This window comes from Lissotriton vulgaris, chromosome 12 (genome assembly GCF_964263255.1).
Source record: "Lissotriton vulgaris chromosome 12, aLisVul1.2, whole genome shotgun sequence".
Lineage (NCBI taxonomy): Eukaryota > Metazoa > Chordata > Amphibia > Caudata > Salamandridae > Lissotriton > Lissotriton vulgaris.
In genome coordinates this window covers 156291363-156311081 of record NC_141700.1, presented here as the reverse complement: position 1 = coordinate 156311081, position 19719 = coordinate 156291363, and the positions used below count along the sequence as shown (strand labels likewise).

General features: G+C 43.8%; 1 protein-coding gene across 1 annotated transcript in view; it reads left to right on the top strand.

Moving 5' to 3' along the window:
• The first annotated feature begins 1363 nt into the window (after positions 1 to 1363).
• LOC147673734 (uncharacterized) overlaps positions 1364 to 19719 on the top strand; it is a 107283-nt gene continuing 88927 nt past the window's right edge. The window contains exon 1 of the mRNA XM_086945524.1: positions 1364 to 1643. Coding sequence (XP_086801650.1) covers positions 1461 to 1643 — 183 coding nt within the window. The 5' untranslated portion in view covers positions 1364 to 1460. The remainder of the gene's footprint in view (positions 1644 to 19719) is intronic.

The following is a 19719-nucleotide window of genomic DNA, read 5'->3' as shown; positions in this document are numbered from 1 at the left end:
ATTCCTCATAGAAAAGCAAATCTCATCCACAAAAGATATGTGCAGAACATAGTATTCCAGAGATGATTAAGACTGACAATCGACCTCTGTTCAAAGGGCATGAGTATGCCAAATGTGCCACACATCTAGACTTCGTGCCTCGAAAAGTAACCCTGAAAGGCCTAAGGCAAATGGAATGGCTGAGAGATTCATTCAGACAACCCAGCAAGCAATTAATGGCCACCCGTCACTCCAAACACATCTCTACAGGCATATCGGAACTCACCACAAAGCACCACTGGCCAACACCCGCTACCCACATCTATGGATGTGAACTTAGGACCAGAACACTGAGTTGGAATCACTGATTAAATCAGGAAGGAACCCAGAAGCTGGCCTCCAAAAAACCCACCTGGGACACTGAAGTGAAAGAAAGACGGAAAAAGCAGGTGTGCACAGGATGACATGTTGACATGTTCAAGTTTCTGACATTCAAAAAGACAACGGAGTACTGGTGAGAAAGCAAGAGAGCAAGAAGATAGGCGCCAAATATGATCACAATTACATGCATGTAACTGTAACTGAAAAAGGAATATGATGTTCGCCAAAAAGTAGAGCAAACACAACCTGGAACATCTCACGCATCAAACTCTACCCTCAACCGCAGAGGATCACAACACAAAAACCACAAAAAACACTCGCAGTATTCGACAGCGAGGCCTGCACCGAACGCCCATTCCCCAGATGGAGGCAACCAACCACTGGGCACACTGAAGCGAAACCAGAAGGCAAACTAAATGAAGAAGAAAGGTAACAGCCATTCAAGTTAGGGCAGCGGAGCGTTGTAATGTCCTCAGATAGTGCACACAGGACATCCACCTGAGGTCGGGGGTCCCGGGTGAGTCAAGGACAGGAAGTGGGAGGAATAGAGACGGAATATAGGGCAGAAGGACACACTCACGTTCACGATCCTGCGTCAGAGGCTATCCCTGACGGTAGTAGGACACCATGCAATAATGAGGGGCAACGAAAAAAACAGAACAGATAATTCATCCTGCTATCTCCCCGCTTTCTCTGAGGGTCGATAAACCTTTCTGTCGGGATGACTACACGACAGAACCAATTGTAACATCTGCCCTTACCTTGTTTTGATTGGTTACAGCACATCCCGAAAAGAAAACAACACGTGCGGAGTGCAGAAACGAAGAGACATCTAAAAAGCTAACAACAAGTTTGCGGGATAATCGAAAATGGGGTGGCATGGCAACACAGGCTATAATGTATGACTCACTGACAGGAAATACAAAGGTCAGCAGCACGCATGGCTGTAAACTTGTTTGTTTCAAAAGTGAAACTGCAAAATGGATTATAAAAAAAACGGACCGGAAAAGGCGACGACCATCATTGTGAACAGCAGCTGTTGTTGAGAGGCTCGATAAATCGCTGTTTCTCGGAGAAGGAGAGGCCCAATTCCGCCGAGGATGCCTCCGACAAACTCAAAAACACTCGCCTTTCCGTCCGGAAATTCTGACGAATTTTGGGAGCAGCGTCTCCTGGAGCAAAACTTCTTCTGCGAAGTAGACGAGAAAGTCGTGAGTGCGGCCTGTGAGGAATGCCATCAGCACCGCAGGGTTCCGATTGAAGAGGCCGCCAAGCGGTACCAGGTGAGTTGTTTTGTTCCAAATCGCTGGAAAAATCTCTCAGACATGCCAACCCTCCCGATTCAGGCGTGAGACTACCGATTTGAAGGCTAGTCTCCCGCCTCCCGATTCCTACAAGCAAAAAAAACCCGATTTCTCGGGGGTTTCAGCTGACAGGGCTTGGTATTGTGTAAAGTGCTAATTCTTCCAACAAAGAGTGGCGATGCAGGGGCTCTCGAAGGGGTGAAAAACCAACAAAACCTCATTAACAAGGGAATCGTCTTTTAAAGACCTGTGAAGTACTGGGGGGGGGGGGGGGGGGAGAGGGGGAGAGGGTGGAGAGAGCTGTTTCAGCCCGGGCTGCCACAGGGGGGTGGGGATGAGCATGCACTGCCAACAACCTGCCAGGCCAGTGCCCAACACTTGCATCACCCTGCCATTATGCTCCATGCTTCTGAAAGGTAAGAAAAAACGTGCATTTACGTTTCAAATGTCCGATCCTGCAGCAGCACACTTCCAAAGCCCATACATGCCAGTAACCCGATTCAAAGTCCCATTCTCCCGATTTTTTTTAAAATCTCCCACTTAGTTCTCCTGAAATGTTGGCATGTATAATAAACCTCTGACGTTTCTACACCTGTGTTATTATCCTTTGCCACGTTCTAAGTTCTACTTTAGTTTCTAACTGGTCTTGTCTTGATCTGTGTTTTTTTATGTGGTTGTTTTTATATCCATCACTCATTCTGATTTTCTTTTATAGTTTGGAATTCTTCCAGTTCTTTTCTGTGCGCTTCCTGTTTTGATTACGCACTTAGGAACACTACGATCGCATATAACAACTTGGCACACACAATCGATATTTCTATATTAGAGTACGTTTACTGGCTGCTAAGATTGTATGCATGCCTTGCCTTTGATGTCAGCAGTTTATGCAATCGACAAAGCTGCTCTGCAGCAGTTCTTTTGGGGTTGTCATAATTTAGTTGACCATTCGACCTTTGTCTGTTTGGGTAATAAAAATAATTCCATATTTGTAAAGTACAAACTTATCATCCCTAAGGGTGCCGAGGTGCTGGGGGCCGTCGGGGAGTTTAGGTGAGCTATTGCCCAGAGTCACATGATGCCGAGCTGAGCTGTCACCGGCGATCGACCCGTGAGTCTAGCACTCCTGAGTCAGCCACTCTGGCCCCTGCGCTACACCTCTGTATTTGTTAAGTATTTATCCCAATTTCCGAACAGTCCGGCAGCACGTGCCTACCTTTCATAATGCTTTTTCTACACAATCCCTAAACGAAGAAGGAAACAGCACTCACATGATCCAGGTTTGAACCACAGCTCCTTCTTTATCCAGTGATGGCATCCTGTATGTCGAGTGACTCGAAAGGCCAACCTGAAAGGCCAATTCCTTATGGCATACCCAATCTGATTATTCATCAAAAGAGAGGGAGGTAGAAGTTGAGATCCATTCAGCTTCCAAGCTTAGTATACAAACATCAATTAAAGGGAATGGATCACTTGGAACTACGTAGCCGGTGTTTTTTTGTGCTTGATGACTCTTATAAAAAACCCTCATATACGCACGTAGATGGTCAGGCGGTATATCTACACAACCAAATTTTAATCACTCTTGAATGATCTGCTCCAAATACATCTTTTTTGAGATCACTTAAAGAATTTTAATTCACCTCTCTCTTTTTTTTTTTTGGGCACTCCATATTTTCTGGTCACTACTACGTTACCATTGGTTACCTCCAGGTGGAGGTCAGCATATGACAAAAGAAGACCCTTTGATAATGCACTAACGCAGCGTATATTGGAGGAGAACCAAGATATACCGCCTGGCCATCTATGTGCGTATATGAGGGTTTTTTATGAGAATCATGAAACACAAAAAAAACCTGGCTACGTAGTTCCAAGTGATCCATTCCCCTTAATTGATTTTTGTATACCCAATCTGAGACTGAGCTAAAATCATAGCATTTCACAACCTTCAAGCTAGAACTATTATGTTATATATCAAACAAGGTTTCTACAGTAAATGGAAGAAAAAAACTACAAATAGAGAATCCAATCAACAATTTTAAAAGCGCAATAAGTTGCATGAAGCCCAAAGCTTAAAATACATGACAGTTCTCAAGACTGAGAGAATTTCGATGAACAAAATATTGTTGTTATAAATATGGATTACAAAATATAGAAAGCATATCGACTGCCTATACATAAACAGGTAAGTACAAAAATATCAGAAAAAAATATAGATGTAAAAAATATAGTTGTACAAAATATCGATTTTTAGATATATATATAAAATAAAATAATGAATATTAAATATGTTAAATAATAAAATATATATAAGAAAATAGAGTAGATTTAATATACATTTTAACAAACATAAATAAACATAATAAAAAAAGTTAAACACACGTACATAATAAATAATATATATATTTACTTTAAAACAATTAATAAACTACTAATTTACATTTATTTTATCTTTATAAAATTTTATAAATATATATATATATATATATATATTATATATATATATATTATATATATATATATATTATATATATATATATATATATATATATATATATATATATATATATATATATATATATATATATATATATATATATATATATATATATATATATCCAACCAAACACCCTTATATATATATATATATATATATATATATATATATATATATATATATATATATATATATCCAACCAAACACCCTCTCCAGTAAGGAAAAAGAAATCCGGCCACTTGTAGGTGCAAGCGTGATTTATTCAATGGCTTTCTCGACGCGTTTCGCAGTAAGTTCTGCTTTTTCACGAGAATATATATATATATTTATATACCAAAACGTCAAGCAAACGCACAAAAAGAAAGAAGTTTCCACAAGCCCACTGATCGTATGCAGGAATGTTTTATTCACACAGCAGAAAAGGACGACGCGTTTCAACCATGTTAGTGGTCTTTGTCACATGACCTCCTCCTTCAAAATACCTCTACTTAAAGGTATTCACATGTTGGTGTAGGCATAGAAATAAGTGTACATTTCTGTAATGTTACACAATGTGATAAAAAACAATATAAATCAACAATATTGCCAGTACCTGTGTGGGGATGCCTGAAGTTAAATTAATGAATTGTATATGATAATGATTGGATGCACAATGTATATGTATCATGTGAAGTTTGGGTCCATGATGTTTCTTGCTGGAACTAGGTCTACTATGACCAACTGTGTTGTGGGGGTTGTAGTGAGGGGTTAGTGCCCTTTGTGATAATTGCTTTTCTCTGATGGAGGCCCAGGTATGGGGCAACTCAGGCACCTAGTGTACTGGCTGAGTTCGTGAGCTCTAACAAAGATACAGGTATAGCACCTTATACTTGTATTGTAAGTGGGTGTTTTAATGTGGGTCTAGTGCCAATTATACTAGTTGCTCTCTTCTGATGGAGGGTTTGCAAGCTCTAACTGCAGGTATAGCACCTTACACTTGTGTTGGAAGTAGGAGCCTGAAATAGCCCGGTTAGAATACCCAGATATAGTGCCTATTATAAATTAAGTAACTATGTGAGGTTTGGAGTGCAAAGGCTGGGAGGACTACAACGTGTTGTCTATAGGGGCTAGGAGTAGTGAGGAACCAAAGAATCTCCATCAACTCCAGTGGGCATACTTTTAGCCGGGGTGTATTGTTCTGGCTGAAGTCTCTGCCACTTATATCTGTAAAATTCCAAAGAGAGTCCTCATTAGCACAAGCTTACTACCCCTAAAGTCAACATATCAAGTTTCCAGCAATTACTTGTGAACCACATTGTTATATAGACAAATGGTTATCCACTTAAAAGCATCCACTCATATGGCAATCTTTGATGTGAACAATTTTACAAAGTTACAAAAATGGTAGAGGAAAAGAGTGGGGTGTGACTCATCTGCCAAAAAAAACATGTTATACGTATACTTATGATTCACAAATTAGATCTTAGTTAAGGCCATCAAGGAATTTCGTGCCAGCCAGGTGGATGAAACGAGATTCCAATTCACACAGGGCTGCTTGGCGATTGCTTCCTTAGGATTCTGGTTCACTGTGTCAAGCCCAAACAATCTCGCTCTCACCCAGTCTCCCTCATGCTTGGTGGTGAAATGCCTAGCTGTACTGTAGCTGTGATCCCTATTCATGATGGCCCACCAGTGTTTAAAGATTCTCTTTTTAACCAGGAAAGTTGTTGAACCTATGTACCAGAGGTCACAGGGGCAGACAATGGAATATACCACTAAATCAGTATTACAAGTTTAGAAATCTTCCACTGAGTCTTGGTTCTCTCTAAGGTGATCTCAGACACATTGCTGCTATTCCAGCAAGCTTTACAATTACCGCATCTGTGGAAGTCTTTGGTGTGTTTAAACCAATTTGTTTCCTTTGTCTGCAGGTGACTGTGCACGAGCAGGTCTTTTAAAGATGCACTTCTCCTGTAGGTTACAGAGGGCATAGTGCCTACCTTATTTCTCAGGATTGGATCCTGCCTTAATATGTCCCATCTCTTCCTTAAGATTTTACGTAACTGGTCTGCCTGGCTGCAGCATCTCGTAATGAACCTTATGGGTTCTTTGGTCGCTTCTTTGGGAATTCTCTTGGATGTAATCTGTTGAACTATCTCATCCCTGGATTGTTTTTCTACTCTCAATTCAGCCTGCAACAGTGCCTTGTTGGAATAGCCTCGTTCTCCGAACCTTTCTTTCATCCTGTGTTTAGTTTGTTCGTAAGCCAACGTTGTGCTACAGTTACGTTTCACACTTAAAAACTCGCTAGACGGTGGATGGGAGCTGGATGCGTGCAAGATCGAGTTACCAGCGGTTTTCTTCATAAAAAGCCTGGTGCTAATCTTACCATCCTCTACAGTAAGAATAAGGTCAAGAAAATCAATGGATACTTTGCTGTAGTGCCAAGTGAATTTCAGATTGATCGAGTTCGCATTCAGCAAGTCAGTAAATTGGTTAAGTTAATTTTCTGTCCCTTTCCAAACAAAGAATAAATCCTCAATATACCTCAACCATTTTCTTACATTAAAAATCCAACGCTCTGTATCCTCAATCCAGAGCACCTGCTTCTCCCACCAACCCACCATCAAGTTGGCGTAACTCGGGGAGAAGCAAGTGCCCATAGAAGTCCATTGTAGTTGTTTAAAATGATTATTTTCAAAGATTAATACATTTTCCCTTGAACATATCTCAATCATCTCCAGAAGCATTAGCGTATGTTCAAGATATTCAACATTATAGTTTTAATAAAGGAATCTACACGCCTTTAAACCATTAGTGTATTTAATGCTCCTGTATAATGCCTCTACCTCAAGACATACTAGCCAATGATCGTCCCCCATGGTCACATCTGAATTTTTTGTAGGAAGTCAGATTTTTACAAAGGGAAAGAGAGGAAAAAAATAAATATATATATATATATATATATATATATATATATATATATATATATATATATATATATACCAATAACATAAAATCTAATAAAAAACATTCTACTATAAATTGAAATATTAAACCATTTAAAAATCTTTAAACTTAAATTTCCCACTCCAGTCAGTGCAACAGCGAGGAAAGTGTTGGATAGCGGAGGGGTAAAATTACTATTTCCACTCCAGTGAGTGCAACAGTAGGGAAAGTGTTGGATTGCGGAGGGGTAACAATTAACCTGTTGACCGCGTCGGGAATTCCGCTGCGGGGCGGGTGATTTTTTTGACTGAGCGTGGTTCGGCCGGCCCCTGGCCATCCTCCGCACACACCCACTGTGACGTCGGACGACCGGGGGTCGTCCGACGCACGCAATGGGTTAAATATTCTCACTAAAGTCAGTGCAAAATTAAAAACAAACAAAAATATTTAGAAAACAAAATAATATAAAAATATATAAATGTGTTAAAAATTAAAATACAAATGTATTTAAAATAAATAAATACATATTATAATGTGAAATACATATATCAAATACATACAAATATTATATTAAATAAAATAAAAAAACATTTCCAAGCAAATAAATATTCTTACTTACAAATTATTTAGAAACAAAAACATTAGTTATTACATAAATGTAATTCTTTTAGTTTCTACCCTATAACACCACACAATCACACAACCACTTCTATTTTTTTTTAAATGTACTTCCATAATTAACATAATTAATTACCAATTAAATAAATATTATTTAAAAAACAAATTAAAACTCATAAAAATGTACTAACTTCCCACATACCCCTATAATCCCAACAACACACAACAAAAATAAACTTTAAAAAAATTAATTACAAAATTAAAACTTATTTTCAATTAAAAAACTAATAGTATTTAACAACTAATTATGATGTAAGTAAACTTAATTTATTCTGCTCCCTTTCCCCCTATGAAAGTAAAACCAACACACAAAAAATATAAACAAATACCCTAATTTAATATCAATAAATTGATTAATAATAATGATCAACTAATTAATACTTGATTAAACATAAATTACTTCCCACCCTTTAGCCCTATAAACCCCACCATCTGCACCTAAAATTAATTACACAATTTACATAATTAATTTACAATCAATTAATTAATATAAATTATCAACTAATAATTAATGAATTAAACATAAATTACGTCCCACTCTTTATCCCCATAAACCCCGCAACCCGCACCTAAAATTAATTACACAATTTCCATATATTTCAATAAATTAATTAGTATAAATTAACAACTAATTGTTAATTAATCAAAAGTTACTTCCCACCATTTACCCCTATAAACCCCACATCCTGCAAAAATAATTACACAATTACCGTAATGAATCACCAATTAATTAATTAGCATTACGACCAATTAATAATTAATTAAACATTAATTACTTCTCACAATTAACACTAAAAGTCTCAATTAAATAAACATTATTAAATACAAAATATTCATTAATTTATTATAATTAAATTACTTCCCACCCTATTCCCCTATAAACCTGCAACCCGCTACGGAACTTAAAAATGTAAAATGTTATTAAAATAAAATTGATAACTCTTAAACATGTAACACATATATTAATAAAACATTAACAATACTTATACAAAAAAACATACATTTGCAATATAAACTAAAGTACATAAATCTAATTTAATAAAATCAATATTTTCAACTATATTTTTGCCAACGATAATAATGACGTCGAATACTTTTGAAAATTATATTTCTTACCTTAAATCAGATATTCTTGACCATGATATTCTTGCTGTTGATATTTCTGTGTCACGATATTTCCAACTCAATATTTGTGTAGGTCGACATTTCCAACTCAATATTCTGTCTGCATACCCTCAAGACCAACTATATAGCAAGGGTATATGCATTGCATTTTATTCTCAATATCAAATAGTGTGACGAAGAGAGAAAGGAAATGTAGAAAAAGAGGTGAATTAGAGAGAGAGAGTTAACAGCAGCAGAAGATAGATGGATAAACTTGAGCAAAAAAACAGAGATAGTAAAATGAGAAGGGATGTAGACAAATAGGTGAAATAAAGTATAGTGGGAGTTAGAGAGAGGTAGAGAGAGGGGTGAAGATTAGTAAGATAAATGTGCTGCAGAGCGAAAAGATGAAGTTGAGAGACACGCAAATTAGAGAAAGAGAGGAAAGGTTTATGCAGGAACGCAGAGTTGAGATTAAAAAAGAGGAAGAACTGAGGTAGAGAAATATATAAACAGAGAGAGAGAGAGTGGCAAAGGAATTGATGATAGAGAAAAAGGGGTAGAATTAGAGAAATAGAGGTATCCAGAAAAGAGGATGTTTACTTTTGACGGATTGAAATCAATTATTTCCTCACCAGTTAGCAGATGAAACAATACCCCATCACTTCAACATATAAAATACATTTGTTAAACACATTAAAAGATAATGATAAAAGCAGCCCTGGTTTACTAACATCCATGAAATGGCATACTTAAAAAGCTAAAAGAGAAAATAGACTTTCTGCCTTAGCACTCACGACTTCTTGGCTAGAACTATTAGAGCTTTAGTAGTTCTTTTTGTCTAATGACCCAGGCTTTAAATAGAAATTTGGAAACGGAGACCAATACCACTAGGGTGGATTCTGTCTTGCATATCCTAAGGGTGTAGACTAATTCTAAGATTATCAAACTTCTGCACAAAGTATCGATCCACCTACTTCTAGGCAAAGCGTATTTAGGGCAAAAGAAGAGTAGGTGTTCTTCTGTTTCTTCAATAGTAGTACCACATTTGTAGCTCTTAGTACCATCTATTATGTAAGCCCGTAGTGCAATGAAGGCAGCGATAGGGAGGATACTGTATCTAAACTGCATGAACATGTTGGGGGCGTGTATTGTTCTAATATATCCCAAGTAATCATCAACCTTGGGTACTGCTTATGCTTTAAAAAATGCCTTGTCGGGGGGCGTGGCTAGCAGCCAAGCATGGCGGCCGCATAGAGTGAGAGCTCCCGAGGGCACTGTGGCCTTCTAATATATCCGACACACTTATCCGCTACCCAGCCCGCCTGAAGCGGCGGCGTTCGAGTCCGGGACCAAAGCGGTATCACCGGTCTGATTTTCGAAGAAATCGGTGCACCGGAGCCTGACCTACTTCGAGTGGCGAGTCGGGGCCTACAGCCGGAGGAACAGCACCGGCCTTGCGTACCACCCAGGCCCCGGCGGAAGTGCGACCGAGCCGGCCGAGCAAGGTGGAAGCACCCCGGCGTCTGCCGGTCAGCGCAGAACCAGCCTGACACTCCTGGTGGCATCATCCGGCGACACACGGACTGCCAAATCCTCCAAGCGGGACCGGAGCAGCGCGCCGAAAAGAACGAACCCAGCCTCAGCCGCGCGGAGCGGAACCGACACCTCGACCCTCCCCCTCCCCGGGAGCCTAGCGGGCAGCGAAACACGACGGAAGAAATCATCGAGCCCCGCGTAACTGTCGGGTAGCAGTGGACATAAGTATCACCCCAGAACAGAGGTGAGAGACGTCGGTGCCCCCGGGGGACGGCGCCATACTGGTCATACACGCGGGAGCTCGAGGGGGATCCTAAGGGCCCGCGTCCTACCGGACAAAACCAGCAGCACTGACATAGAGACAGAGACCCGATACACGGCGGCCTGTCCGGTCTGCGAGGAAGCGGCTGCACGGGCCCAGAACCTAAACTGTCCGTGGTGACCGAGAGAGGCAGACAGGCGCGAACGGACAAGATTGGGGGCCGCAGTGGCCGTTCCGGCCCTAGGTGTGAGCTTCGAGGGGCAAAAGCACGGAGTGTACCAGCGGTTCGCCAAAGCCTACACAACCGCCGCAGGGCCTGTCCTACACCACCCCACGACCAGTGAGACATACGCAGACAGCGGAGGGTGACGCTCTGTCCAACACCCATCAACCTGCTATTCCCTGGCTGGCACCTACAAACGGCAACTTCGGACGTAGCGCAGGTCGCGCATAAGCAAGGCAAGACTCTGGACCTCGCAGGCCCCAGCACCATGGCGGGTAAAGGCCTCAGGAGTGGGTCCACACAGGCTAAATTGGACAAATTCGCCTACGGACACCAGGGACAACAACAAACTACAGGGCGATCCTCCACAGGGCATGCCCAGGAAGCAGAAAAAACGACAAAAATAACACTGGAAGATATCATGAAAACACTCTCAGAGGTGAAAACTACAGTGGGCGCCATCTCCTCGGAAGTCTCACTGCTGCGAGCAGACTTTCACAAAATGGCGGAGAGGGTGTCGCAGGTGGAAGTGGTCACAAAGTCACTTGTGGAGGACACCTCAGAGCTCCAAGTGGCCATGGAAAAGATGCAGAAAGTAACCAAGCTCCTACACGACAAGCTGGACGACCAGGAAGGGCGTTCGCAACGCAATAACATATGCATCCTTGGGCTTCCAGAGACGGAGGGGAAAGGAGCCATGGACCTCTATGTAGAAGACCTCATCAAAAACAAACTCCAGCCCAAAGGCCTATCCCACTTCTTCTCGGTGGAGAGAGCGCACAGAGTCCCGGGGGGACCGCCCAAGACGGGAGCAACACCAAGACCTGTGCTAGCCCGGCTCTTTAATTTCAGAGACAGGGATGCAATCCTACAGGCAGCAAGAAACTCACCGCCAGTGCGGATCCAAAATGCGACCTTAGCATTTTTCCCAGACTACACGGCAGAGGTGGCCAGGCGACGCAAGTCCTTCACGGAGGTTAAAAAGGCACTACGCGACAGGGAACTACCGTACTCCATGATGTTCCCTGCTAAACTTCGAATTGTGGCCGAGGGGAAGACTTGGTTTTTCGACACGCCAGAGGTGGCACAAGAATGGCTGGAGGGCTGGAGACCAGCGGGACAGCGACACCGTTCCCAGCGAGACCGACCGCGACACCGTCCTGAAAAGACTATACCCAGTCAATCCTCCCAACTGCCCCATCAGGAAGGCGCAGAGGAAATAGAATCGGACCTTGAGAGAGACCCGCTGGATTCTGGACAAGTGGCTCCGGTATGAAGCCGAACTATATTGACTTCGAGACTGAATGGACCGCGGGTGCCGTGGTTCGGACGTGGCTGAGTAAGGTGGGCACAGGCAGTGCCCGAGGGGGACTCACCAACCCCACAAGCAAGTATGATGACTAGGGGAGGACTAAAGCACTCTGCACAGTTGGGGGAACGGGTGGGGGTTAGTCCGTGGAGCAGGGTAGCAGGGAGGGGGGATGGGATTGAAGTTTTCATGTTAGAATGTTTACTTTTGTTTGTAGTCATCGTTCAGCACCTACATTGCACTACCACCCTGACACCTGTATGTCTCCTACGCAACACGGCACGAATCGACACGTGGGTTACGCCACAGCACGCGTTGTGTGCAAGACTCCCTCATCAGCTTAATGGCCAGGCCACTTAATCACACGCCCGTCGAGGGCTCCTCCATAGCTGGGGGGATACCCCCACTACGCATGCTAACATGGAATGTCCGAGGCCTAGGTGACAAAATCAAAAGAGGCTTGGTCCTGCAGGCCATAAAACGACAAAACCCAGATATAGTCCTCCTACAAGAAACCCACCTCACAGGGTCCACCTGCAAAGCACTAGTCAGACGTGGCTACACAATGGCGGTACACGCAGACTTCACTGCTGGCTCCAGGGGAACAGGCATACTGGTGAGGAAATCGTCCCCCTTTATTATAACCCGCCGTGTGGCGGATGACCAGGGTCGCTTTGCTGCGGTCCATGGGCAGTGGGAGGGCAGAACTCTAAATGTGATATCAGTATATATCCCCCCAGCTCTACACTCTGTGGCCCTACCGGCTCTGGGCAAATTCCTTCTTGACCTCCCCGATGGCGACACGATTGTTGGGGGGGACTTTAATGCAATCATGGATCCACTTAAGGACACCTTTCCATCTAGGTCCCGGCCACGAGGTACTGCACCACTATCGGATTTTGTGGAAGCCCTAGGTCTTATAGACATCTGGCGACAGCTAAATACCGAGGCCACCCAATACACTTACTACTCAGCTGTACATAATAGCTTATCTCGTATAGACTACTTCATGGCACTGGGATTGGGACTAGACATGGTGGACAAGGTGGACACACTGCCCAGGGGAATCTCTGATCATTCTCCAATTGTCCTGTCGCTCACCACCGGGGGGAAGCGGTGCGCTCGGATCTACCCAATCTACCCCAATTTTTTAAAAATCCCCAAGATTCGAAAGAAACTCAAACTTGTGACAACACAGTATTTTGCTGAAAACACGGGCACTGTGGTGTCACCATCCACCCTGTGGGAGGCGTACAAGACAGTCCTCAGGGGGGCGGCCATTGCAGCGATAACGGGGCACAAACGGGACTCCCGAAAGGAACTCACAGACTTGGAACTTGCACTCAACACGGCCAACAATACACAAATGACAGACCCCTCCCCGTCCACAGCACACACCCTCATGGTTCGGCAACAACAATACCTAGCTCACCTCAAAACGACTGAGAAAGGGTATATCGCAAACACTCAACACAGAATTTACGATGTGGGCGACAAAGCAGGTCGTATGTTGGCATGGCTAGATAAGAGAGGGAGTGGAGCGAGAGGTATTCAGAGACTTAACACAGAGGATGGGCGGACACTGGTGCACCCAGAGGAAATAGTTTGCGAATTAGCACAACATTATCAGGCAATATACACACCGGAACGGAGGGTCACACAACAAATGGCAACGGCAACACTAGCGGACATTACCATCCCCAGCATTACACAGGAAGACAGGGACACCCTAGAACTAGACCCGACGGAGGAAGAAATCCAGCTGGCGATCCAGGCGTTACAGTCCGGTTAAGCACTGGGCCCTAACGGGATACCGGTAGAGTGGTACAAGTCCACGGCTCCAGACCTCAGTGCCCCGCTACTGGCCATGTATTTAGAGAGCAGTGATAGAGCGGAGCTGCCGCTGGATCAACGCACGGCCACGATTGTAACGATACCCAAACCAGGGAAACCCCCGACTGAGTGTACCTCATATCGCCCGATATCGTTATTGAACATCGAGGCCAAAATACTAGCGAAACTTCTAGCTACCCGCCTGATGCCCCACCTCAGTACCCTGATCCACCCTGACCAGTCAGGCTTTATGCCTCACCGGAGCACTGCGATGAATCTCCGAAGAGTCCACGGCGTGTTGGCCCGAGCGCACCTCCTCACGGAGCAGGCTGTAATTCTCTCTCTCGACGCTAAAATGGCGTTCGACCTAGTAGAGTGGGAGTATCTCTTCGTGGTACTGGAACGCATGGGATTTGGGCCAAAATACATAACATGGATACGTCTGCTTTATACGAAGCCCGTCGCACAGGTGGTAGCCAATGGCCACATATCGCCGAGGTTCCCACTGGGCAGGGGGACTAGACAAGGCTGCCCCCTGTCCCCCCTGCTCTTCGCACTGGTGCTTGAGCCTCTAGCAATCCAGATCAGATCCACGCCCCTGTTCGCAGGAATTAAATGGGAGGAGGGATGGGAGGACAAAGTCTCACTATACGCGGACGACATGCTCATCTACATGACCGCACCTGATACCGGCATCCCGGCCCTGCTAGACCTATGTAACACGCATGGGCGCACATCAGGCTACACTCTAAACTGGTCGAAATCTACCTTATATACATTGAAAGGCCCGGCGCCGAGATTACAGGGGAACTGTCCGCTGCTTACGACATCGGCCTCCTTCAAATACTTAGGCATTGTCATCACGAGCGTGGAAACAGACTTTTTTGTTAACAACTTAAAACCGCCCATAGATCGCCTGCGAGCAGATGTTAAGCATTGGGCGGCCCTGCCCCTGACCCTACTGGGTAGGGCGGCGTTGTACAAGATGATGGCCCTCCCGAGGCTCCTCTATGTTCTGGAAAATACTCCACACCTGGTACCACCGCGATACTTCAAGCAGATCGTAGCGCTGGTCACTGTCCTGGTCTGGAATGCGGGCCCGGCGCGTATAGCATACGACAAGCTGGTAAAAAGCTGGTACGAGGGGGGCATAGCGCTCCCCAACATTCAGCTATATTACTGGGCGGCCCAACTCAAAATTATAAACTACTGGATCCACGCCCCAAAAGACGACCCAGCCTATCGGGCAGATTGGTCGCAACTTGGGACGGACTGTATGCTGTCCGTGCTCTATAACAAGTCACAACTGAAGACCCTAATTGGTCCGACCAAACACACGGCGGCCCTGTGGCACATGGCACAGGCCCGTCTGGGATGGGCAGGTCGAATCACCAAAATGACGCCATTGTGGGACACGAAGACATTGGGGAACCTGAGAGGCTGTAAGGGGTTCGAGCGGTGGGATTCCATAGGCATCTCTACAGTAGGGGACCTCTGGGACAATGACACAGTAATACCATTTCCACACCTACAACAGCAGTATAACCTTGGACCCACAGAAACATTTAGATATGTCCAAATTAGACACGCATTACTACAGGCGATCCCTACGGGCACCGATCTGCCGGACTCCTCCCCGTTAGAGGATAGACTGCTAACGGAATTCATGCTCCAAAGCGCCACCTCCCTTACATATAAAAAACTGATCAATAATCTCAAAGACCCAACGCTGAAACTTAAAGAAAAATGGGAAGGGGAATTAGGGGAGACAGACGACTTCGAATGGAATGAGGCGCTGGCCTCCCCGAAAGAGGTTGGAATCTCCAGTAAGCTCAGACTGGTACAACTTAAAATCCTACACCGCATCTACTATACCAGGACACTGTTGCATAAAATACAGAGAGCACCACACCCCTTCTGTTTGAGAGGCTGCGGGGAGGAAGGGACACTGATACACACACTATGGGAATGCCCACAAATACGCGAATTCTGGAGACAAATACTTTCCCTCAATCTCCCAAGCCCTTAAACTCTCCATATTACCCGAACCACGCAAATGCCTTTTGAACATCTGGGACCCCAATGACCTGGGTAGATACGAACTGATTTGGGCAACATTGGCTATGACAGTGGCTAAGCGGGATATAGCACAGAAATGGGGGGCGCCGGAGGTACCCACCGCCAGTAGATGGGCTAAGAACATGGACATCCTCATGGTAACAGAGAGAGCAGTATACGTACTTCGTGCAGCGCCCCGCAAGTGGAACAAAGTGTGGGCGGCGTGGAATGTATACAGAGGAGAAATCTGTGATCCCTTACCGGAGGGGGAGGACCTAGACTCGGAGGGGGAGGAGGAGTAACAGAACAAATGCGGGGTAGTTACCTCGATGACAAGACAACGCGACATTAGTGGCACTAACCTGGCCTTATACCAAAGTGCTAGTGGAGACAAAGGCTATTACGGGATATGGGTGGAACACAAGGGCTATGATGACACATGGTTGGGGGGGGAAAGTTGGGAAGTTTGTTATTTCTGTATTAAATGGAAAGTGATGTTACCATTGCATAATATAGGAGGGAGGGGAAAATAGAGGATTGCACTTTACGCAAAGAAACAGACGATTGATGTAAGTACAAGATTCAAGAAGCTTAATGCGACACAGTCCTTGTAACGACAAAGTCTCTTATCGTCTATGGAATAGATAATTTGTACATGATGTAACGTTTGCCAAAAGCATGGATGCAACTGATTAACCACTATTCCTTCCTATCAATAAAGTTTAAAAAAAAAAAATGCCTTGTCAGTGACTGTCTATCACTGGCCTGTTCAATCCGTAAACATGCCTTCTTCCAGTATCTCTGTTTAACCATTGGAGTAGCATTTGTCGGGATAGACGCTGGGTCGTCCACAAACCCTGGTAATCCTATCTCAGTCCATGAACTTCTCAGATTTTTTAACCAATTGATCTTATGCATTGCTTTTTTCCAGCGCATGACATCGCCAAGACCAGACTTCAAGCTTTAATAATAATAATAATAATACTGCATTTTATAAAGCGCAAACAGCTACCTCACACGGAGGTGTCCCCGCGCTAGAAGAACAGGCATGGCCACGAGGACCAGAATTAAGCGCTTAGCGCGGTTGGGTGAAGAGCCAACAGCCAACAGCTTTGCAGTTCTCTAGTGGTCTGTGGAAACACCCATACAACAGTGGTGTTAAATCTGCAAGCACAGTGATAGGATAGATTACAAGGTCGAGTGCTAGGGGCAACAGGGGGAGGGTCCCCTTCCCCACCCCGGTAATACCACCAAGTAAGTTATACTCCTTTACACCAGGATACTCGGATTGCAGTGTCCCTAGAGTTCTGCCCCATGCAGGGCTGCTCCCCTTACCTGTGTTTTATAAATGTCAACTGCAGGATTAAATTGTAACCACTGTATATTTTATTTGCTATGACATTTAGAGAGGAGAAGGAAAGGGAACATGTAGACAAAGAGAAAGGAAACATAGAGTGAACTAATAGTGATGTAAATTTAGAAGCTTGGTAATCAGCGAGAGAGCAGTGGGATACAGAGAGGCAGGGTAGGTAGAAATGAGATAGAGAGGTAAATCAGACTGGTGAGGTAGAGAAAAGGCTCTGAGAGAAGCAAGATGGTAGAGTGTTGGAGAGAGAGTGGTAGAGAGGTGAGGCAAAGAGAGAGAGGAAGTTGTGTAGATGTAGGAGAGAAATAGGGAGTTCAGAATGAAAATGTGTAGTGAGGTACAGAGAGTGGGATGAGACAGAGACCTGAGTTAGAGAGATGGGATAGAGAAGGATAAATCTAGATATTGACTGACATAGCGAGTGGTACTAAGCTGGGCAAGGGCGTAACAGAAAAGCAGATAGAGATGAATTCAATATTGAGATTGAGGGAAGGTAGACAAAGCTGCGGCAGAGAGATTAGAAATAGAGAGAGAGGATGACAATACATGGAGAGTGAGCGACAGGTTAAGCGAGATGACTGAGGTAGAAGAGGTGAAGTAAGGAGAGAGAAATGCCACAAAGATTATTTTGCACTTTAAATGCCACCAAATTCCTAGGTTAGTCTGGGCAGGCCAGGCATGTACAATAATGGAAGGTTTATTTTATAGCACACCTCAGAGAGCCATAGTTATTGAAAATGGCCTGATGCTGCTGGCTACCCCTGCATTAAGTGCATAACCTTTGCACCATGGTGTAGAGGTATGTGCTGTTTAGCATACGATTTGAACTTGAATCATACCCTAACAGCACACAGTCCTAAGCCTAGTTAAATTCTTAAACATTCCACACTTTCTTAAAGTGCTGTACAGAGCAGCACACATGAAATGGGATTGGTGTCACTACCACGCATGCTTTTACATCGCATGCCTTTACAACGCGGTTTTTACCACGCAGTCCATTACAACGCATAATGCTTTTAGGCGCTGGATAGTGAATTATTTAATTTACTATTCCAACTCCAGTCCCCGTGGATAGCAGGGAAGGTGTTGGATAGTAAATTAAATATATTCCCTATCCTAGAGCGCCCCCCAGCGCAATGCGTTGTAATGGTTTGCGTTGTAATGGTTGCGATGTAATGGTAGTGCGTTGTAAAAAATGCGTTGTAAGTGATGTTCCCCATGAAATGTGTTGAATATTTTCAGAAATTAAAATGTTTCTTCAAATCAGCACCTGCTTCAAGGAGACATTATGTTTTGGCACTTTGCCGGTATTGCTATTTTAGTAGATAGGGCTTTGTATCAAAAACTATAAGTCTTTGCTCTATTCTGGCCAGGCTACACCAAAGTAATGCTCCCTAAGGGCAAAGTGACTCAAAGTGCCATTTCTGCTGGGAAAAGGGCAGCTTTCCAGCACTGGAATGTAAAAATGCTTGCAAGAATTTGCACTGCTTTGCATCACTATGCATGCCTTTGTCTGGCGCAAACCCTTAGTAAATGTGCCACCAAGTTTGTGATAAAACATGCTTGGCTCGTGGGGCACCTTGGAAAGTGTGGGTCCTGGGCAATTGTCCACTTTGCCCATACCTTAAAACGTCTATGGTCACTTTAGAAGATTTCCTTACTACTTTCCACTCGCTAACAACGCCTATGAAGAGCATGTGTTCCTTGAAAGACACCCCCTCACAGGCCAGTGCCTGACCTAAAAAGGGCTTCTCTGATATGAAAGAACCAATATTTGGAGCAAGTCTTCTGAACTTATCTTGCATTATTACCATATATCCTTCGCTAATTCTGTTGTTTTGCCTACAAAAAATAGATTTCCAATTTCATAAAATACATATTTGTGCTGTTATATGGTCCATATTTCCATATTTTGCATGAATGTTTCAAATTCCCCAAAATAAAAGCCAGTCTTTTTCCCCAGTACCCTATAAGCATGCTCACTCTGCCTCTTGTTGCCTCTTTCTCTCTCTATTTGTCTGCCTCTTTCTCTATTACTCACTTCAGTGCTACCACTGTCTCCTTCTCCTTTTGTCCCCCTCTTTTGCTCAGATTCCCTTTCTGTCTTTTACTGTCTCCTTAGTTCTTTTCCCTCTCACTATTTCTCACACCCCTTTCCTTGTGCTGTCTTCCAGTCACTCACTTTTCTTAATTGTGGGTTTGTTTTACTGTCGTAGTTCCACGAGGCATGGCTTTCATGTTTCCAAGTACAGCCAATGCTT